This window comes from Aplysia californica, unplaced genomic scaffold (assembly GCF_000002075.1).
Source record: "Aplysia californica isolate F4 #8 unplaced genomic scaffold, AplCal3.0 scaffold00775, whole genome shotgun sequence".
NCBI classification, from domain to species: domain Eukaryota; kingdom Metazoa; phylum Mollusca; class Gastropoda; order Aplysiida; family Aplysiidae; genus Aplysia; species Aplysia californica.
In genome coordinates, this window is record NW_004798045.1 from 272962 (window position 1) to 296035 (window position 23074).

Genomic DNA, 23074 nt, shown 5'->3' on the forward strand with positions numbered 1-23074 from the left:
AGTTAAGACTGCCATACGTCCCTTTTCAAGATGGTGTGTGGCTGAGTTTTATATTAAGCAGTCGATATATATATATATATATGTAGAATGTCAATCATCCCATGCTTTAATCTGTACAAGACCAGAAAACAAAAAAACTTGTATATATTCAAATGTTTCATCAACAAAAGTATTATTTATGTAACTCTTTAAAAAAAACCAAGAAACTATACTGCAGATTCGTAAAAAAAATATGATAGTAGGCCTAAATGAACAACACAGATGAAAAGGCCTGTTCAGCATCATTTTATGGCAGTAAATTTCTTTCATCATCCCTGGACAGTAAACTTGCTGCTAGTCACTCTATGCTACTACCTTTCTGCTGGGTCCATTGGACGATGTCTTTCTTTCTTGATTCTGTTTTCCACCACTTTGGAAGCTGCCATGTGGTATGAGTAGTTGTGGTAGGGTATAATGGGTCCCTCTGAAGAGAGCAAAGAGAAAAAAATGGAGGAAAAAAACAACATTTCTGTAACTTTGAAACCAAAGTCTAAATATGGTAGGGGGGATTAAAATATTTTGGGCAACAAACTCTCTGAGCCCTCTATTTAATTTGTTCTCCAAAATATGTCATCACATACAAGAGTAGCTCATTAAAGGTTCAGCCCGAAGCCGTTATTTCCCTAGCCTATCTCCTTTGTATTTATCAGCAAATATGAGACCTCAGAATGTGGAAGTCTTAAGCTTCACAAACCAAAAGTAAGTTCGTATATTAGGCAGAGCCAGTACTACATCTCGTGAAGACATGCCAACTCAAAACATGTTAAACAACTGCACAACTGAATTGTCATTATCATAAACTAGGTCTTGTAGTAACACTTAAGGCCACACTCTACTTCTCGGCACCAAAATCTACAATTAAGAGATTTTTACTTATTTTTTCTCATTTTCTCAAAGTATTCCTTTCAAGGATTGAAAATAATCAGTTTTGGGAATCACTACCAGTTACATAATCATGGAAATGGCAAATTAGAGTAGAATCGAGCTATCTGTAGGACCATTTTCAAAAAAACCTGTAAATATCTATAATTTTATATCTTTTAGAAGATGTGCATATTAGCGAATGACAAAAATAGTCAAAATAGGAAAGTAAAAAAATTATTTTAAATACATTTTTTCAAAAATTTAAAAAAAAGCTAGCGTCATTTCATTTGGAATTGCATGGAGCACCTGCCCTCTAAATTTCAAGTTTTGATCTTGAGAGATTTTTGAGTTTTTAGCTTTTAAAGCCAAGAAATTAACATTTTGAGGAAAGGAGCAAAAACATTTCAAAATTGCTTTAAAGCTTTGTATTGGCTCACAATGTTTCAAACTTTCAGGAGCTATCTCTTTGAAATAGAGCTTTGGGAGTACTTCCATCCGATTTAGCACATAATTTTCAAGAGAAGTTTCTTAAAACCAAAAAAACATTGTCTGGGCCCAAACTGGATCCCCAAAACCCCGTGTGTGGCCTTAAAGGAGCAAACATTCCATACAAATAAAAGCGAGGGTAGAGCAACATTTTTGTTTGAATTATTGAGAAATCCAACAATATCTATGACGGACAGAAACGAACCACAGAATAAAACTTTAATTGAAGGACACATTTTAATAAAAGCAAAATGATAAAGTTTTAAACAGTTAACACAGAACTTGAAGTTAAAAGTAAACATCATTTCGCATTCATCAGTCCATATCACACAATAGTTCTTAAAAAAAAAAATGAACAAACAAAAAACCCAGAACAGAACAGAACAGAACACGACTTCAAATCACCTCCGTGCTCTTCTGTAAGATCGCACAAAAATGAGCAATTGATTCGCTTGTGCTTTTTGCACCCTCTGTGCTTGCTGGCTAAGGAAATATAGTATGGAAGATGCCAAGTCTTTTCAGCCAGCATTCCTTCTGTTTCAAATTCCCCACATTCTGGGCAAGGCAGGGTCCGCTAGCGGAAAAAACAACAACCAATAGTTATGATCTGAACGATATTACTATAGTCCCCCCAAAAAAGTGGGTACACATATCCATATCGCCTCTACCATCTTATTTTTTATTCCTGCCCACTCGACACCCCTTTCTCCTTTATTTCATTCTATTACAATATTACAACAATTTTCCTACTTCTCCTCCTCCTCCTCCTCTTCCTCCTCCTCCTTCTTCTTCTTTGTCTTTTCATCATCATCATCTTCTTCTTCTTCTTTTTCTTCTTCTTCGTCATCTTCTTTTTCTTTTTTTCCTTTTTCATCATCACCATAATCATAATTTATAATCATCATTATCATCTACACATTCTTCTTTCATAGATAATAATGATCATAATAATTAAAAGAAAGAGAAAGATTTTTGGCACTTACAGCAGCATAAATCTTTGTTTTTTGACAAGCGTAGTCAACAACAGCCATGACTTGTTTCAAGCCAGAGAACATCACGTGCCGTACTTCTTGAGTCGCTTTATGCCGATCCTCCTCTGTGGAGCGGAACCTTTTGTCCATTCGCAAGTCCACCACTCGAGCAGACAGAAACAGGACAGGGACCCCTGTGAACACGATCAGACAAATTATGTCCCTTGAACACAGCTCATGATAAGATAATTATGTCCCTTGAACACAGCTCATGATCAGACAATTATGTCCCTTAAACACAGCTCACGATCAGACAATTATGTCCCTTGAACATGGCTCACACTTTGACGATTACATCTTTGATCAAAGCTCGCAATTAGACAGTTATGTTACAGAACAGATCACAATTAGACAGTCATGTCACAGAACAAAATCAACCATTTGTGGGTCATGAAGACAGTGCATAATCAGAAACTTTGTCTCATGAACATAGCACACATTCAGACATCACTGATAATATCAGCACCCACTTCTGATTCCGCGTCCTCATTTGTGGGTTTTTTAAATACAGAATTTAACACAATTTTGGAGAGCTGTTAGTGTGACCTCTAACATGTTAAGGTTTTAAAATATTTTTTAAACATACAGTAAGTTTCAAAAAAGCAAATATCATTTTTTCTAATATGGGTACTTTGCCTTGAGATACAGCTATCTATTTCAAACAGTAATAAGAGTCTGAAAGGGTAAATCTATCATACTCACTGTCCAATCTTCCCCCCACATATCTGTGCAATGATGCCATGATATCCACAGGGCCCTGTCGCAAGAAAAAGCCTGTCTTCCAGACAAGCAGAGGCTGGAAAATCTTAAGAAGGGTCCTAAAGGAGAACAAGGAATACAATCATAAAACCATTCCAATGGGTTTTAGTCTGAGTAATGATAATAATAATAATTGCATTTATACAGCACATATCCATGCTCTAGAGAATGCTCTATGTGCTTTACAACTATTATTACCCCAGCAGACCCCCTGAGAGCACTCAGAAACATTCTCGGCTTCCGCGGAAGCATACAGTGCAAGCTGCGGATTTCACGCGCTCAAACACTATCAAACTGATAAGATCGTTCACTGTCTATAGCCGAGAACCCATTTCCACCTGGGTGAAGTGAGTAGAGAGAAGTACATTGATATGACAACTAGCATGAAGTACTGGAAAAGAGGAAGACTGACAGGCAGAAACAAGAGAAGGAAATAAAGAAGTAAGGCATATCAGGAGCATCCTCAAACCATCCACAGCATGAGTTTCCATGTTAAGACGATTTATAGTTAATAATAATAATAATAATAATAGATAGCATTTGTATAGTGCGAATACATGCTCAACAGCAAGCTCTATGCACTTCACAATCTATACTATTACCCCAGATGACCAGAGAGCATTCTGAAACAACCTCAACTTCCTGGGAAGCATACAGTGCAAGCAGCCATTTATTGGCGCTAAACACTAACATAGTGCAAAGATCTTCTGCTGTCTTTGGCCAGGTACCCATTCCCACCTGGGGTACTTTACCTTTACAAAGTTTTCAAGGATATATTTCTCTATCAATTTACCTGAGCAGCTTGGGATAAAAACTAGGAGGCACTGCTGGCAGGAAGTTGTAACATCTGTTATTTTGGAGCACTTTGCTCTTAGGACGAGGTTCAGGCCACATAGATTTCTGGAGGTGAGGTGGAAGGGGGGGGGGGGAGACAAACAAGAATTAGAAATAAACTTTATTTACCACTGAGGAACTAAAATAGTATGTAGAAACAGCTGGTAGTGTAGACAGGAAACAATCTACATTTGCCACTTTGTCCCCATCACTTTTGTATACAATACAATAAAACTATTTGCATTCGTCAAACTTTTTAATGTCCAACCAGATACAGGACAAGCCATTTCATGTATGGAGTACATGGTGTACCCCCCCCCCCCCTCCCTTCTTCCCCGGGCAAAAGTTAGTGACACATTTATTGAAAGAAGAGCAAGAAAGTTTGGCATGTTCCTGAACTATGAGTAGCAGATCTTGTATTCAGAACCTTACTCAAATTATGTACACAATCTAGCCAGACTGCCATGCACAAAAGCTATTTCAATAAATGGACATTGTTCATTGTTAATTACAAAAATCTGTTTCCAAGCTAAAAAATTTATGTTCTGAAGTTCTCCAATTAAAACTCCACAAATAGAAATTTTCTTCAAATTTTATTATGTTGGCAAAACTTCTCAGATGATTGCTTTCATACAGCTGTAAGCAGATTAGAAAATATGACTCACTGAACTCTCCTCCTCCTCCTTCTCCCTCCCCTCCTCCTCCTCCTCCTCCTCCTTCTTCTTCTTCCTTCTTCTTCTTCTTCTTCATCCTTTTCTTCTCTTTTGATTGTAAAGGTGCCGAGGATTACAAGTACACCCCTTCAGGTGAATGCAATTTATATGCCACAATCTCATTAGTAAAGGAGTGACATTTTTTCTCCACAGTTACCCTGTCTTCTGCCCAACTCTCTTTCATTTCACCAAGGGTGTGATTGAGAAAAAAAATAAACCAAAGAAAATCCATAATGTGGAGTCCGCCTTTCAGATGTTCAATTCATTAAAACAACAATAACTGAAAGTCTTCTTCTGCACTCATTGTCTAGGTCTCACGCATAGGTAAGTTTAGGTATCCAAAACTTATATAAGTTAATATGATTTCCAAGTTCAGAGACGTGCCCATTTATCCTTCCAATCAATAGGCTCCCTTATATTTGACACTCAGGCAGTCACATTGATCTTTAGGAGGGAAGTCTTTATCTTTCTTTTTTTTTTAACAAATCAGAAAGTTTCAGTTTTTGAATAGGAATTAATAACAATATAGACTTTTACTGATATTGCTCACCCGAGTGGGCTAGTTTCTTTTTCAAATTTCAGTTTCCAAGATATTTTTCACATACCATACATTCACACAGCCGATCTCCTTACTCAAGAAGAATAAGTGCTAGATTTTTACCTATACTAAGACCAAATATATGAAAAATTGGACAAAACAAAACGAAAAAAAAAAAATGCATCACAATATCTACCGACACTGCATACATAAATCCAGGGTCCAATCAAGAGCTTTAGCACCAGGCCTACGAGCCTCTTGCAAAACTTATTTTAACAAATCAAAAAGTAGTTTAGCCCTTCTTACCAGAATTTCATGATAATCTGGAACATCTTCCATGCGCACATATATGTATTTCTCTTTGTCCACACGAGCCCCAAGTGTTTTGGTTGGCACTGGCAGAAGGAGACCTTGGCGCTTGAGCAGTCCCAGAACATGAGCAGCCTGCAAGAGAAGATAACTGGTATAAGCCAGATAGCTCAAATACTTGCACGTTCAGAGAGGTAAGTGATATATACCCTAGCATATGATCAGGATAAGGTGCACCATACGATGTATTCATGTTACTCAATATAAAAATCTAGACAATATCTTTGCAAAAACGAATGCCCATTAGGTACATATCAAGATCTTACAGAGGAAGTTAGAGTGTTTTGTTGTTGTTGCTGTTGTTTTGTTGTTGTTGCTGTTGTTTTGTAATTTTGTAGGAGGGGGGGTCTGAGCGCTGTGAAGTATAGGACTCCTTTATAAGATACACTCGTGGAAAGGTGTTGGGGGGGGGGGGGGGGGTGAAGGGAAGGGGTTTTGCAAAGAAATATTACAGTATGACGAAAGTCTTGGCCACAATGTTATTTTGAGTTTTGACGTACTTCAACACAACAATATGAGTTTTGACGTATTTCAACGCAACAATATGTTATTTTGAGTTTTGACGTATTTTAACATAACATTATGTTATTTTGAGTTTTGACGTATTTCAACACAACAATATGTTATTTTGAGTTTTGACGTACTTCAACACAACAATATGTTATTTTGAGTTTTGACATACTTCAACACAACAATATGACTCAAAAAAGACAATCTCACATCTCCTGGTGCCTTTTGTCCAGCCAGGACTTTTCCTGCAGAACTGGCTGTCCAGAATGGAACTTCTTTACCAAGAAAGCCTAGGTAGATTCTCTCAGGGGGAGTCTCGGTGATCAGTTTTGAGCAGATCTCTTCATAGGCACGCATGTTGGTAGCACACAGGCTCACTTTTAGATTTGGAGTATATAAACATTCACCCTGTGAAAAGATATTAGGAGAAAATTTCAGCATTGAGTGTATGAAAAAATTTTGATTAACTTATACGAGACAAAGCATGGCAAGCAAATGGGTATGCAGTCAAAGCCTTAGCCAAAGTGCTACAGAAACGCTCTACACCGTCTATACTGAAAAAAAAAAGCATGCACTCAATAAAAATAGCTTTGAGAACCAGTAACCCTACTAGGCTGATACTAATGGGCTTATTAAAAGACCCACTATATTTAAACCTTGTGGATGGTGCAAGCAAATATGGGTCAATTTTTAGGGTCAATTGCAACTCAGAAGAATTTTCGCTGGAAAAGGAAATTTCAGATTCTGATTGGAACACATACAGAGCTATATGATTAGATAACTTCTCCACCCGGAGTGCTATGGCAAAGAGCCTAAACATGACACCACAGGTATTGATAGGTTTTGATGAACTGAAAAACCATTCAACTACAAATAACTTGTACTACAAATTGATCTCAAGTGATTTTTGCTCAGATTATAGCTTGTTCACTTTCCTCTGACCACTGTTCAAATAAGATAAAATAAAATCGCTCTGTTTAATCTTTCCAGATCTTTGCATATGGTTCTAAAAGTTGAATGACTAACAGAATTTAAAAGCTCATTCCTAGAGATCACTGCAAACTAAGATTCCGACACATTTTCTTTAAAGTAAGCCTAAAGTGGGTAAAAAAATAATTGGGGATTCACAGCATACACCTAAAACATTTAAAAGTTGACATATTTTCCTCAACACCACACTTTGACATTTGCCTAAGGAAGGAGATTCAAGAAACGGGGTGACTAATTTCCGAGACTAATGGGGAGCACAAGGATATGTCCAGACAGTCAGGGGATAAAATCTACAAGCTTATACTGAAATATGGGGGCAGGGTGGTGTCGCTGTCTCAAAATGAACAATTTGTACGCAAGGTTACTGTAAGTCATTTATTACAGTGATGCTGTGTATGCATCCAAAGAGCGGGTTTTAATATAGGGCACAAAGAGAAACACTTTTTCATTACTGGATCAAGATTTTAAAAAAAAAATTTGTTTCGTTGCTGGCCTGCAGAAGTGCCATGCCAAATTTCGTCAGCGTAGGTGAATTAATAAATGAAATTGAACTTTTTGTTTAATGCTGTCAGACGAAAATGATCAAACTATAGCAGTGGGTATTACACAGAAAATCACGCAGCAACAAATTCCTTAAAGAAAAAAAAGAAAGTCCCTCAAGCTGTGATCTAAGTATCTTACCCAGTTTTGTAAGAGATTGAGAACTTTTCCAAGGCGAGCGAATGAGAAGCGTTTGTGGGATTTTTCTCTTGCTTCCTTGTCTGTAGTATGGAACAGTTCCTTTTGAGAGGAGGCACCAAATCTTGGAAGCTGTGGAAATAATGATAAAGATAAAGCAATCCACTTTGTCTAGGATAGATCCACATATTGACTTGTTTTGCCTTAGACCCTGACATTTCTTGAAAAATTTTTTTTTTTATCATGCAAATCTCCTTTTACAAAAGAATGTACAGATAAGATTGATTTAACTCTTTATCTCCAGCAAACTGCTCCCAGCTTAAGAACCCCCCCCCCCCTCCACCCACTCTAATATTAATGAGTCGAAAATCAACAAAAAAAAATATTTTTGATCCAACCCATCATTTCAGCTGCTCTCTACTGAGCATGACAACATACGTCTCATTTGAAATGTTAATTTCTAATTCTGAGTAGTTGACTACAATTCATTAACACATTATATGTATTAACCCTTCCAGCTGTCAATTATTTCTGAACTCCACTTGCCTTGACTGGAGGATTATTTTAGCCTACACTGCACTGACACAAGGTTATGTCAGAATAACATTCAGAAAAAATGTCACTCTGAAGCTAGAAACTTGTATCATATGTCACAACAACCACAAATGAATGAAGAATTTTAACAAAATAGATATAAGATTTGGAAATATATTTTCTACTCACATTTATTGTTGTGTTTGTTTGCTTCGTCTGTGTGCTTTTGTAACTGTGTTCAGTAAGTTTGTAAACATGTTTTGTGTGATTATCCGCGAAACATTCAGGATGTGTGTGCATAGTTCACAACTGGAACATTTATTTCACCCTCTGTATCATTGATGCCATCCTCATACGTAGACTGTCAAGAAGATTGCATATGTTTTGATTTGATTGGGTTCTCATAACAAAGTTAGATCTAGTCAGAGCTGGTATTTCATTCGCGCGCTAAAAGGAAGAGTCTGGTTTTTCATTCCTTTTGTGAGAGTGTAACAATCATGTAAAAGATTATTGCTACATGTGAGGTATCAGCACACTGACAAATTTCAGTCCTAATCAACTCAAAAACATGAACGCTGCACTGGACAGAATTGGAATATGGGGTGGTGGCTTCACTTGACGCTGAATTTTCAGCTACATTTCACAGCAAGTTTAAGTGATAAAGGCTATATTTTATAATAAACCTGCTACAATAACAGCAACACTAGAATGGTAGGAGCTTACCATACTATAGCACCCATCAGCCACAAACTGATCTGCATTACCCACTTCATCTATTGGGTGGTTGAAGGGCAACCTGGTACATTCTACTTTCATTCTTTCACTCTTTTGTTTCTGTTGGCCTATCTCACTCCTCCCCATCCTCAAATGCCCATACTTAAACAATGTGCATCTCTTTACTCAAACAAACAAACTCACCTTGTCAGCAATATGCAGCACAGTCTTTTCCCATTCACAGTGCAGCCAAGGGACCCTCTGAGCCACCAGAGAAACACATTTATTCAGCGTGGACACCACCTCCTTCTGAAAGTTCTGCTTTGTCTGGAGTACATAAAATTCACATTTTACCAACACATATTGTGACCAGTGAATAAAGATGAAAATTAAACAATGCTCAGAAATAATTCTTAAAAAGTCATTACACTTAAAAGTTAACTTAGGAAAATGAGAGTTATAAAATGAGGGAAGAAATGGAATTACCACTGTCATGTTGATCAGTAAACTGGACTGTCCATTTTGGTCATACAGATTTGCCAAGATATCCAAAACGCCAATACCCCATTCCATACCCTGTTGTCCTTTGAAGTCAAGACACTCCAGATGCCAAGTCCTCCTGGGAAGTAAAGGTCACTTGCTTTATGATCATGAACATATTCATACACACAGCAACATAGTCACAGATATACAATATAAAATGTGAATGGACGTGGTGGAATTAGGCGCTCATCAAAATAATGAAATTGAAGAAACAGGCAATTTTTCTTGAATTTTTTTTTCCGGCTTAACACCATTGTTGTCCAATTAAAAACAAAATTCTGGGTATATTTTACTAAAAAAACGTTGATTAAAGGCACAAAAGATGTAAGTTTTTCAGTTTCCACAGACTATCAAGCTATGTAAATAACCAGACTTTGGCGGTCATTTTCTCACTAATTCTACATTTGAAACTATGCGACCCCTCCTTCTTCAATTTCAAATATCTTGACTTCTATTCAACATAGACGGGCATTTTTTCCCCCGATAGCAAGAAAAGTGAATAAGCTTTAAGATTATACAAATAACTCAACATGCCAAAAAATTAAGGAGCGCCTGATTCCATCACGTCGTGACACATATAGTCACACAAAGCTAGCAAAAAATTCAAACACTTTCAAGAACACATATCTTGTGGTCACATACTCTATACGAGAGGAGCCATTTTTATAATGGTTTGAGAGATGCCATCTGATGTGACATGTTGTAACATTGACAGTTTTTATTCCCTCTCCAAACTGAAATTCTTTAATAAAAGTGATGTACAATTTAAGTTCCATGCATATTCGCATGTGTTTTAACCCTTCCTCTTATGCCACAAAAATTTTACACAGCGACAATAGATATATACTATCTTATGTTTTATCTTATTTCATCTTATCTTATCTTATTTTACCTTACCTTATCTAAAATGCAGTAAAAAATAGACCTATAATATAACTATTGACTTGGACCACATGACCCTCTCACTAGTTGCCACGAGTGTGAACAAATCCCATGAGAACACTTTCACACCACACCCCCTTGACAAATATTAGCATCAGAACATCTATAGAACAAAAAATTGGTAATTCAACTTGTCAACGGGCTTGAGGGCGCAGGCCTGGAACAAGAAGAATAACATAATTATTTGCAAATATTAACATCCTTTCCAAAAGATCCACTTACTCGGTTACTCCAAAAGTTGCAGTAGTCAGAGCTTTGACTAGAAACTCAATCTTTCCCTTCACGAGCTGCAACATTTGAGAGTCTCCACCACTTTGAGAAATTTCCACCAACAAAATCACCACATCTGGACACTAGTATACAGAAGAGAGATTAACATAAGACAAAAATCTAAACAAAACTCATTTATTTTACGATACTAATATCACCATTCCAAACTGATGACATGAGCAAAGCTAATAATTCTTGTGATAAGAGAGATAAACAGGCAACAACAGCTTCAAGACAAAAGATGAAATAATAAAGTCCTTGAATAATGATGGATCAAATAGGTTGGAAATACAGTGTGATTCAAAAGTTGCCACAAGATGTGCTAAGATCATTCATTCAGTTCTTTTGAAATGAGAACTTAATTCAGAGGTCCCGTGCAAGTTTTGAGAAGGGCACAGATCTAAAAGCTGGCTGAAAAATCATAAATGACATAAATGAACAATATAGATAAACAGCATTTTGCTGAAAAGAAATAACTTTGCTATTGTGATTATGAAAAAAAAAGGAACTGTTTCTATGCTTGATGTTCTATTTTTATTAAAATGTTATTGACAGAAACCATTTGCCATTTCATAGATTCACAAACCGCTGATTCACAGTTTTTCTCTGAAAAGAATTCTTAAATTATAGGTCATGAAAGCTTCCTGTCCACAATAGAATTACCTTCACTTTTGAAAGTAGACGAAGAGTAAGTTTGAGTAAATTTAGAAAATCTCAGCCAAATGTAAAGAAACACTGTTCAATTCAAATAGCGAAGGAAAACTTTTCAACTAAATATTGCTGCAAGAGAGTCAACGGGTCATACAGCCTGGTATAAAAAAAACCCAGCTACGAATATAAAAATCATCTGCGCTGTCAGACGAAAACCCGACAGTTTGCTACCACGAGGCCAAAGTAAGGGAATGAAGACAAACAAGAAATGCTATACCTTATTAATAACCACACCCACAGCTTCAGTTAGCTTTTGTGCATAAGAGTCCATCTCTGATTCCTCTGTGATTGTAGGATAAGCTATCATCACAATGCATCCTTCTGAAATAAGGCTGTCTTGAAGAGGCTGGTGAAATGAAAGGGAAAAGATGAGACTACTTTCTTCTACTCTGTAAGAAAGTTGGATCATAAAAATGTAAATGGCTATGAGACAAAACTCTTTGTATCAAAAGAGTGAAAAAAGAAGAGAACACTGATTATTTGGTTCCTAGTCTGTATTCTGTGGAAGCAAAAACAGAATCAAAGCTGAACAAAATAATTGACTACAGTAAGTTTTGATACCAAATATTTATGTGGCATCGCAGTGAAACCAGGCGCTCATCAGAATAAAGAGACCGAAGAGCCCAACAGGCTCTGCCCTTTGGATTATTCTTATCTTTTTTTTTTAGCTCCACACATTTGATGTCCATTTAAAAACATAATTCTGTGTGAATTTTACTGAACAGCGTTGAAAAAGGATAATTGTAACTTGCAGAATAATCCTTTTTTTTTCAAAAACCAGTATCAAAGACGGACCTAATTTCAAAACATAAAATGTCTCACACTATTAATCTGGGTCTCCAGAATGTTGAAGAAATTCAAGGCACCATCAGGGTCATCTGATTTCACTTCCCATGATTCACGATATGCAAACACAGAATTGCCTCCCACAGCTGTGCTTCCACAAAGAAGGGGGATAACACCTTCTTGAAACTTTTGATCTCGAAGTATCACCAACTTCTGTTTCTGTGGTGTGAAATAATTATCAGGATCACCACCTAGAAAGAAAAACAAAACAATAAAAAAGTGATTAATTGTTGAAAAAAGAGCAAGTAAATATACACCTTAAAAGGAACCAAGAAATATTTACAAGAAAACTTTTTTTTTACAAGCTAAGTCACCACCATTTATGGGGTAGTGAATAAACTCCCCGCCATCACTGAAGATGTTTGTTTAGTTCCTCAATGGGGAAGCTTTTTATCAAGTATTTTCCTTTGTCTGCTATGATGCTGTATCCTGCTCAGCCCAGGCTGGCCCTCGATAGGCAGGGTCAAAGTAGCCCGCTACATTGTGTTCAAGATCCTCACTTAGATGCTAACCTCTTGCTTCACTATGTTGGTCAGCGCTCATATGACCTTAGCAGTTGCGAGCGCCGTAAAACCTTATACTATACATACTATACTATGTTGGTCAACTTGATTAGGAATGCATTACAACAGTAAGTCCTGCAAATTCTGTATTAGAAAAAAATTCAAAACAAAGATTTTGTATTGGACAGATTATAACATAACATGACAGACTTCTGTTCAAGTTTATCACCCTGGTAGACACAGAATAGGCAATTTTGAAGACAAGGCGCTTTCAGCTTACAAACATCCCAACTCTGGCACTATATAGTAATCCCAAGAAGGCCAGCCAATGTACATGGTCTTTAATTCAACCAACATGCAGTGTTCTTTCTCTACTAGCCAGGCAGGTGCCACAGAAAATGAAGTCGAATGACCACATAATGCCATTGTGTGGAAAACATTTTACGGAAGGCTTTTTTTTTGGGTAAGGTTTTATGGCGCTCACATTTGAATAAGGTCATATGAGCGCCAAAGTGTTGATGTCAACAGAAAAGTCCAAACGGGGAATCAGATTTATTGCATTCACCTCTGTAACCTCAACAGCACAAAGTCTGCTTCTACTATCAAGACACCCCGGAAATAGTGGGTCACAAGAGTGTGACAAACATACAAAAGAAGTAGAGGACAAATGACGATAGTAAGAATGAAGAAAGAAAAAGCAGCAGTTCCCCCTATGTTGTTCCAGGACAGTGTGGGCATGACATTGATAAATCAGCCCATTTACAATTCTACTGTGCATAATAACATGTCAATATCCCCCCTTTGGGAATGGCCTAAATACACTTCAGTTAGTAGCACTGTCCTGAGGGGGAGGGGGGGAGGGGGGTAATGGAAAGCTTACCCATACCTGACACAATTAGTACAAAGTATCAATGATGTCTGAGGGGGGCGGAGGGGAGGATTAACTTTTTTTTAGAGGTAAGGTTATTCCTCTCATACTAAGAACCTGGCTGGATTTCAAGTTCAATCAACCAATTTCGACAAAAGAGAAAAAAATGTTCTTCATTAAAAAATGTATTAATTCAAGTACAACAGTTTTGTAATCATCGTAGACAAGATAATAAACATTATAATTCTTGCCCCTCTTTCAAATGTACACTACACAAGACAGATGCCATAAAGAAACGTATATTGTTAGCTGTAAATTAAGCGTTATGTTTCTGCACTCTTTGTTTAGGTCTCATGCTTTCATGCTATATATATTTGAAATGAAGGTGAGACATTATCCAAGTACTTTTCCAGTAAGAAGCCTATCGTTCAGCATAAGTTTTTTCAGATTCGCAAATCTATTGACCGAAGTAGAGTGTCCTTCGATCAACAGACTGAACAGCACATCTGAGAGCATGTGGCTTGGCTAGTGTTTGGAGAAGTACAGAACATCCTCAAAGTTTTTATCATAATATCATCCACATACTAATCTTCAAGCTCCCTGATGATCGCAAGTTATTTTTGAATGTTCACAACTCCATAACCTGTATGTAACTCTGAGAATAAATAGTTGAAATTACACAACGCAAGTAGGGTAAAGCAACAAAAACAAATATGTGAGGCAGCGTGGTGGAATGAGGCTCTCGTCAAAATAATCAAAGTGAAGAAACTTGCATTTTTCCTCAGGTTTGTGAATTTTTATAAAATTTTCGTTTTTTGGCTGAACACCTTTCATGCCCATTAAAGAACTCATTTCTGTGTGGATTTTTCTGAAAAACGTTGATTAAATTCACAAAAAATGTTAATTTTCAGTTACCACGGACTCTTAATCTAAGGAAATAACTATTTTTTGGTGGCCATTTTCTCACTAATTTTTCCTCTAAAAACAGGTGACCCCCAGCTCCTTTATTTGCTAATATCTTGACTTGTATTCGAGATAAATGGGTATTTTTTTCATCCAAATAAAGACAAGTGAACAAGCTTCAAAATGATACCTATAACTTTACATGTCCAAAAATTGACGAGAGCCTGATTCCACCACGCTGCCTCACATATAGTTAACAGGAAGAAAAAGTAAATTAATGAAAAAGGTAAAACAAGTTTCCAATGCCACTAAAATTAAAGGATGTAGCATATCTCTGCACTTAAGTTGCATGCTGTTCCAGCTTGAAATAAATAGATGCAAAAGAAAATAATGTTCTACTATTTTAAAGATATTTCAATGAACAGGCTATATTATTTTCAGAGTAAACATTCCTTCAATGTGTACCACAAAAATGTCTTACATAAGTGCAGTAACAGTCTAGTGCCAATTATTTTTTTTATATAACTAAAGGGTTCCCTTACAAAACATACTATGTGGCAGCGTTTAAAAAACACATAGGCACATTGATTTTCGCCCACTTCAGAGTTCAGAACCCATTTTGCACTGAAATTTCAAATCTGCAAAGACAGTGTTGAAGACTACAAAGCATTTCATTTTCAAAAAATCAAGATAGACCACTTTAACATTTTGCAGTCACTTGGCGCAATAACGTGCCAGTGAAAATTATCCGTTCTGGTCACCTAGCGCAGTTCTGTGCCAGGTTCGAGAAGTCCGTTGCAGTCGCTCTCCTGGCTGGGTGACCATGGGGTATTTTGTACTGTTGGCTGTGTGACTGCAAAGTGTTAAGGCAGCACCAGGACGAATAAAAAGATGCTGGCCACTAATTTTGTTTGGAAGTCGGACACACCATGTTTTGTTCCATTTTAGAACCCTAAGAGTCTCCTTATTTTCAAGACTTGCAACCCTTCAATCAACCAATTTCGACAAAAGAGAAAAAAATGTTCTTCATTAAAAAATGTATTAATTCAAGTACAACAGTTTTGTAATCATCGTAGACAAGATAATAAACATTATAATTCTTGCCCCTTTTTCAAATGTACACTACACAAGACAGATGCCATAAAGAAACGTATATTGTTAGCTGTAAATTAAGCGTTATGTTTCTGCACTCTTTGTTTAGGTCTCATGCTTTCATGCTATATATATTTGAAATGAAGGTGAGACATTATCCAAGTACTTTTCCAGTAAGAAGCCTATCGTTCAGCATAAGTTTTTTCAGATTCGCAAATCTATTGACCGAAGTAGAGTGTCCTTCGATCAACATAAAGACTACAAAGCATTTCATTTTCAAAAAATCAAGATAGACCACTTTAACACTTTGCAGTCACTTGGCGCAATAACGTGCCAGTGAAAATTATCCGTTCTGGTCACCTAGCGCAGTTCTGTGCCCGGTTCGAGAAATCCGTTGCAGTCGCTCTCCTGGCTGGGTGACCATGGGGTATTTTGTACTGCTGGCTGTGTGACTGCAAAGTGTTAAGGCAGCACCAGGACGAATAAAAAGATGCTGGCCACTAATTTTGTTTGGAAGTCGGACACACCATGTTTTGTTCCATTTTAGAACCCTAAGAGTCTCCTTATTTTCAAGACTTGCAACCCTTCAATATTTACCGTGGAAAGTTGTCATGTATGTTTTGCCCTGAGAGATCATCGGACAACCAGCCCATTGAATTGCTCCTCTGGGTACCGCACAGTCCACTGAAAAATGGCAAGAGACAAATTGGATTGATCAAACAACCATACAGTGACCCAGGAAGAAAAGAAAATCTTTTTACACTGACACAGTATGTCCGTTTATCTGTGTGTTTATCCTCGTGTCTGTGAATACACAACCTTGTTTCATTATGCGCAGAGTCAAAAATAAAAAGATTTGTGGAACAAGAGATAAATTTTATTCTACTGTACAACATTATGTTGTAAATAGTGGAATCTGAAAATACATTTTCCCTTTCAAATGTTTTTTCATATTTTTTTTTACTGATTCACTTGTTTTGGTATTCAGACATTTTTTAGAGTACTGACTTTTAAAAATCTATTTTCTTATTCAAGTTGTTTTCTCTGCCTATAGTATTTTAACCGTAAACCTTGAATTTTTCACCTTCAAGGAAGTAGTATCCTAGTTGCAGTACTTGTAGACCTCAGACTGCTATACATAGAACTTACTTTTTCCTACTTTTTCTCATTAAGCAAAAAAAGAGTGGCTTCTATTTCAAAAGTAATCATTGAAATAAAAAGTAGCAAATAAGGCATGTATAACAAGAAAAGACACGCTAAAGTACACACTCATATTGTATGTTATAGGTCATTAAAGTTACTGTCTCTTGTCTGTTCATGAAAGCAAAAATAATGAGACCTTATGAAAGTAAACACAAATATTTTTTAAATTAATGAAAAACATTTAAAACAATCAGAATTTTTCTGATATGAAAAATGATGTTCATGCAACTGTCATGCCTACATTTTTTTATTTAGATATGGAAAAACTTCCAGTTCAGTTGGAGTAACTAATATTATGTGATGGAAATTTTAAATCTTGTTCTTTCTTTCAACTTTATCTGCTTTGAAACTCGCACACAAGTGAATTTATAAGCATATAATACAACCCAGAGTCAAATCATACCTATAGAATCGGGAATACACGAAATTCCACAAGCCATCACAGATACATTCTGCAGACTTGACAGCTGGGAAAAAGCCAGATGTATGCCTTTCTCTGTCACATTCTTCAGGCCGTTGCACTCCAACTGTAAAGTATTGATGCAGTGTGATTTATGCACATTTCACAATACTTGCAAACAAATTTATTCAATTTATATTCTTATTCGGCTCTTTCACACTACTGTTTCTTGTACCCCTTTGTAAAATGAAAGGAATAATATAAGTGCAGCCTTCCTCATCCTTTCATATTCCTTGACTCTAAGGAAGACAAGTTTTGACAACAAATTTGGTGGTCCTCTGCAGCTTGCCAACAGGCTCTTACAATTTCTCCTAGAAAGACACAAGGGCTTAACAAACCACTTCTCTCGGTTTCCAAAGTTTTCTGCACATCTGAAAACCAGGCTGTGCCATCTGGTCAGCCTGCACCCCTCTCTCTCTCTCACTCTCTCTCTAACTCACTCTCTCTCTAACTCACTCTCTCTTTAACTCACTCTCTCTCTCTAACTCACTCTCTCTCGAACTCTCTCTGTTTCTCACTCTCACCCTGTCGCTCTCTCATTCTCTCTCTATCTCTTTTACTCTCTCTCTCTCTCTTTCACTCTCACCCTATTGCTCTCTCTCCCTCTCTCCCCTCTCTCTCTGAGCGTCTCTCTCTCTCTCTCTCTCATTATCTCTCTCTCTCTTTCTCTCTCTCTCTCTCTCTTTCACTCTCTCTCTCTCTCTTTCACTCTCATCCTGTTGCTCTCCCCCCCCTCTCTCTCTCTTTCTCTCTCTCTCACACACACACACACACACCTTCTTTCTCATCACAAATGCACACAGACACATTATTTTCAGAGAGCACACTTCAAATCAAATCATCCAATGAAGGTACAATGAGTCTGTCTTCAGCAGTTAGACTCACAACTCCTTCCTTGCAATCAGAACACAGTAGTCCAGTATACTATAGGTTGTGAGACAGTCCGCTAGTATCTTAAGTATCTACCTGGATACTAGCAGCAGAATCCTTTTCCTCCGCTCTTGCCTGGCTTGGTAACGTGAGCACATTCATCTGTGTATGTTTGTATTCATACTTCCCGTGGATGCATTTCCCACACCCTAGCCGGTATCAGAGCTCTCCAGACTCTCATGAAAACTTCGTTCATGGTAATGATTTGTGGTGCAGATCTTCAAACCACTGGTTTTTTTATTTTTTTTATTGGGTTGGGTTTTTTTTATGCAGGTGTTTTCCACCCCTTTTGGCACAATGTAGACCATTTAGGAAGTGAATTTTGACCCTGCCTTTCTGGATCAACCCGGCCTGAGAGAAATACAATGTCCCAGTTAACTAAATCAGATACTCAATAAAAATTCTCCCAACATGGGAATCATACTTGGGTGGTGTGCTTGCAATAGTGAAGCACCTAACTACTATTCCACAGAAACCGGTTAAACCACTGTATGTGGCTCCTCCAAAACATGGGGCTCTCCAGCAGGTTGAATTAGTCCATAGCTAATGAAAGTTGCTCCTGGAGATCTCTTTGAAGGGTTTTAATTTTCCAAAGAATTTAGACCATTACAATTTCCAAGAGAGTTCGAGTTGGGGAAAATTATAAATTAAGCAAGCTGATGTATTCATCAACCTTTTTAAACAAAATTTCGAAAAAGGAAAAAACAATTTTTTCATCAACTGATCCCTATAATCAGCTTGGTATACAGTTTCAAAAAAGATAAGCTGACATGAAAGTCCATAGTATCTCCAACCAGCCTGCAGTTCAACACGTACCTCATTACATCTTTATGCCAAAAATGAAAGTGTTGGACGCATCTAGTTGTTTAGATATAGATGAAAAATTAACAATGACCATGCAAAATAAAATGATTCATCATTCACATTTTCAGCCAGTGTAAAAATAAGACACTTGCACTTCGACAGACATAAAATGTGAATCACTGCCTCTGGCAATTAAAACAAAAATAAAAGGCTGTGGATATCAAGCTTCCCTTCCACCATAGCCTCTTGGAAGAATATCAAACAGGAGAAAATTGAGTTTCTTACCATCATGAGATTAGGGAAAAGCCTTGTAATCCAAACAAAGGCTCTGTCCGTCACATTGATGCAGCCTGCAATGTAATCACAAATGAAAATTAAACAAAATAAAGACCTTGACAGATTTGAGCTCATTCATAATTGAATTCACAATTGAAAACAAAACAACAATGTGCATTTTAAAAAAACTTTATAAAGTAGTTCTTTAGTCACTGTGTTTCAAAAGAGTCAATGGTGAGAGTTATGAAATACAGTGTTAAGTATGTGCATGAGTACTTAACTTGTCCCTATTAAGCTCTTCATGACAAATAGTCAATACTTCTTTGAAATTGACCAAAGAATAAAACAATGCATAACTGGTCAAGAGCAAACGAGATATGATATTTAAATATAACTGTTGAATTGTAGGCACAAGACACACATGGCACTTATTTGTTTTTTAAATTTATTTGTGAAGTGTGCTGACAAAATGAGTTACTTCTCGGATTCAAGCCTTATGGAAGTAGAAACATCATGCTTATAATTTTTTTTAGAGGTAAGGTTATTTCTCTCATACTTAAGAACCTGACTGGATTACAAGTTCAACCAACCAATTTCCATAAAAGAGAAAAAAAAAATTCTGCATTAAAACATGTATTAATTCAAGGTATATACAACAGTTTTGTACTCATCGTAGACAAGATGATAAACATTATAATTCTTGCCCCTCTTTCAAATCATGTACACTACACAAAACAGATGCCATAAAGAAATGTATATCGTTAGCTGTAAATTAAGCGTTATGTTTCTGCACTCTTTGTTTAGGTCTCATGCTTTCATGCTATATATATTTGAAATGAAGGTGAGACTTTATCCAAGTACTTTTCCAGTAAGAAGCCTACCATTCAGCATCAATTTTTTCAGATTCGCAAATCTATTGACTGAAGTAGAGTGTCCTTCAATCAACAGACTGAACAGCACATCTGTGAGCTGATCGATTCCATTAAAGTTGAGGGTGACCAAATCCGCTGCCACATTCTGGGACACAATAGCGGGCTGGAAGAAGAGGGATCATAGTTGTTGTTATATTGTTATCGATCCAGTAAGAAGAGGGGTAAAACTGAGACAAAAATGTGTTTCTTTTTGTCTTTTTGATAGTTTACACACTACTAGACAAAACAAATGGATTATTTTATTGGTAAAGCATTTGGTTCCAACACAGGACACTAGGGGAGAGGAAGTTCAAAAGAACTGATTCTGCCAAATATCAACAAAAAAGTTCAACATGCCGAAGGACCATGGTGAATGACATAAGTTGACTGAAACCATTGACATATCTGTTTTGTTTTCACAAATATTTGTATTTCCAGTATTTCCAGTATTTCAATTCTTTATTTTTTTACACCTACTGATGATGATCCTCTTAATTCAGAATTATGGCAAGGAATGATTGCAAGTCAGAAGTAACCAAAAAAAATTACAGACAAAATGCAATCTCAAGTTGGCCTTCATGAAAAAAGTACATTTCCATTACAATAAATTACTACAGTAAAATAGGATAATCATGGGCCAACAGTTATACCATTTTGCTTAGTTTGTTCTTTTGGTTATCACTTTTTTTTTCTCAAAGTACAAAATCATTTCCTTTTTTACCCCACCCTTCTGACTTTTCAGGCTGCTTCTAATTGTTTTCACTTCAGGGACAAAGAGCTGTATTGAGCTGTTGCCTGTAAGCTGCTCTGTGGCCAGGCCAGTATAAAAGAGAATTTGTAAATAATAATAACATCAATTTCTACATGGTGGCATGTCAAATGATAAGAATATCTTTCATTCAGATGACAAGTACCAGAAGGCCCTATATATAGCTCTGGTGTGCTGAGAATAGATGCAATGGACACAAACACCCCCAAAAAGTCATACTAAGAGAAAAAGATGAACCACGAGGAGCTGCCTAGGCTGTATGGAAAAGTTTCACAAGCAAAAACTAATGTGAAGAAAAGTATTACCTTCACAACATGAAGAGGAAGGTATTCTGGAGGAAGGTCAAGAGTCCTCTCATATTCATCCTCAAACAGCTCTTTTCTTGCCAGAGATGCTTTTAAGACAATAGAAAATAGTTACATACATACAAAATTCTATTAGTGAATGAAAAGCAGAATACAAAATACTATTCAATGAGTAATGTACCGGTATCTTGCAAAAGAGAGTAAAACCAAGACAGTAAATGCATGCATACTTCAACAAATCTTTCTTTTCGCATATTTACTGCTTACTTTATCTATGACCATTGCAGATTAAAGCTACTTGAAGTCTGTAACTTCAATACAACTGTGATAACTAACAGCAGAATAGTAACATAATGAGGCATGTGATGCACGAAAAGAAAGCAAGTAATTTCATACCTCTTTTGCACTTCGTCACAATGATCCATTTGTTTTCTATTATCTTATATTCTCCCTTTTTCATTGTTCCACATGAGCTGAAAGCCACATATTGTGAAATCACCTTCAATATAAAGATAATTATTTCTTAGTGAAACAGGCATGGTTCATTGAGCCAAAGTCAACATATACAATCTTCCATCACGCACTACCCTAGAAGATATTACAACAAACACCTTAATGAAAAGAGTCTGCACTTACTTGGATTATATTCTGCCTTGCGGTCTACCTTCTTCAGCTGGCGCTTCTGATTCAACAGATCAGTTTGAAGTGGCACAACTCTTCCAGCTCCATATTCTTGAGGAGGCCTAGCCAGCAATGCATTCACCAGAGGTGATACTTTATTTTTATTATCAGCTTTGGGAACACTATTTGATTGAGGTATGGGAGGAGGGGGACCTGGGACGGACGGTGGTGGAGCTGGGGGAGGGACACTGGGGGGAGGTGGTGGAGCTGGGGGAGGAGCTGGGGGAGGGACACTGGGGGGTGGTGGTGGAGCTGGGGGAGGAGCTGGGGGAGGGACACTGGGGGGTGGTGGTGGAGCTGCAGAAGGGGCAGTTTGGGATTGGGGTGATGGTGCGCTTTTTCTATCCCCTGTCGGAAGGACAGAAGCAGCGGGTAACGGCTGAGGTGGAACTTTAACTTTGGAAACGCCAAGAGAAGTTCCAGCATCCTCCTGAGCACTAAGATGGCTGCTCTTGCTTGGGTTACTTTCTTGTGTCAAGGATGAGTTCTTGGCTGATGATGCACTGAGTGCTTCATCCTGCACTTGAGCAGTAGGAGCAGCCTTTCTTCTTGAGTAGCTTTTTCTAATGTGTGTAGAATCACTTCTAGAACTTTGTTGAGGATGAGAAGTTGGTTCTGCTAAACCATCCTCTGATGTTTGATCACTCTTGGTGCTGGCTTCTGACCCTGGTCTCTGGGCATTTTCTGAACTTTTACCAGTCTTATTTTTGTGTTTATACATTCTGGCTGCAATAGAAAATATTTTGAAAAAGATTATTTTCCTGTCATTTAGAGCATAAGGCAAAATACTCCATTAACCCCTTTCGGGCCACTCTCATAAGCAGTCACAAGAACCGATTATGTAAGCTAACAATTAAATTGGTGGAGTCATCTTATGTAAGCTAACAATTAAATTGGTGGAGTCTACCTCAAAACGGTAAAACTCCTAATAATTTCATGGCTGCTGTGAATGTTAGCCTTTTTTTCCATGACCTTTTATCAACCTACAATAATGAGTA

At 37.2% G+C, this 23074-nt stretch overlaps 2 protein-coding genes across 2 annotated transcripts in view; both read right to left on the reverse strand.

The window, feature by feature from the left end:
* LOC101845043 overlaps positions 1-12576 on the reverse strand; it is a gene marked incomplete in the record, with an annotated part of 71396 nt that extends 58820 nt beyond the window's left edge. The window contains 13 exon segments of the mRNA XM_005109405.3: positions 355-463; positions 1795-1963; positions 2373-2554; positions 3123-3238; positions 3973-4079; positions 5571-5708; positions 6354-6551; positions 7815-7943; positions 9264-9386; positions 9546-9678; positions 10767-10897; positions 11743-11871; positions 12348-12576. Of these exon segments, the coding sequence (XP_005109462.3) occupies positions 355-463; positions 1795-1963; positions 2373-2554; positions 3123-3238; positions 3973-4079; positions 5571-5708; positions 6354-6551; positions 7815-7943; positions 9264-9386; positions 9546-9678; positions 10767-10897; positions 11743-11832 (1625 nt within the window).
* Positions 12577-16266: 3690 nt separating this feature from the next.
* Positions 16267-22797, reverse strand: LOC106013296 (actin cytoskeleton-regulatory complex protein PAN1). Its single transcript, XM_035972641.1, has 6 exons — positions 22032-22797; positions 21396-21484; positions 20292-20445; positions 19420-19484; positions 17344-17467; positions 16267-16421 (listed from the first exon to the last, which is right to left on the reverse strand). The coding sequence occupies exons 1-6, from the start codon at positions 22795-22797 to the stop codon at positions 16324-16326; spliced, it is 1296 nt and encodes a 431-aa protein (XP_035828534.1). The 3' UTR covers positions 16267-16323.
* Between the last annotated feature and the right edge of the window lie 277 nt (positions 22798-23074).

Excerpts from the sequence above, each read along its gene's own strand:
- LOC106013296 (XM_035972641.1), bottom strand. The coding sequence starts at position 22,797 with ATGTATAAACACAAAAATAAGACTGGTAAAAGTTCAGAAAATGCCCAG. Across the intron at positions 19,485-20,291 it reads GAAAAAATTGATGCTGAATG|GCTGCATCAATGTGACGGAC; the intron begins GTAGGCTTCTTA and ends ATTACATTGCAG. Across the intron at positions 17,468-19,419 it reads TTTTCCCTAATCTCATGATG|TTGGAGTGCAACGGCCTGAA; the intron begins GTAAGAAACTCA and ends AATACTTTACAG.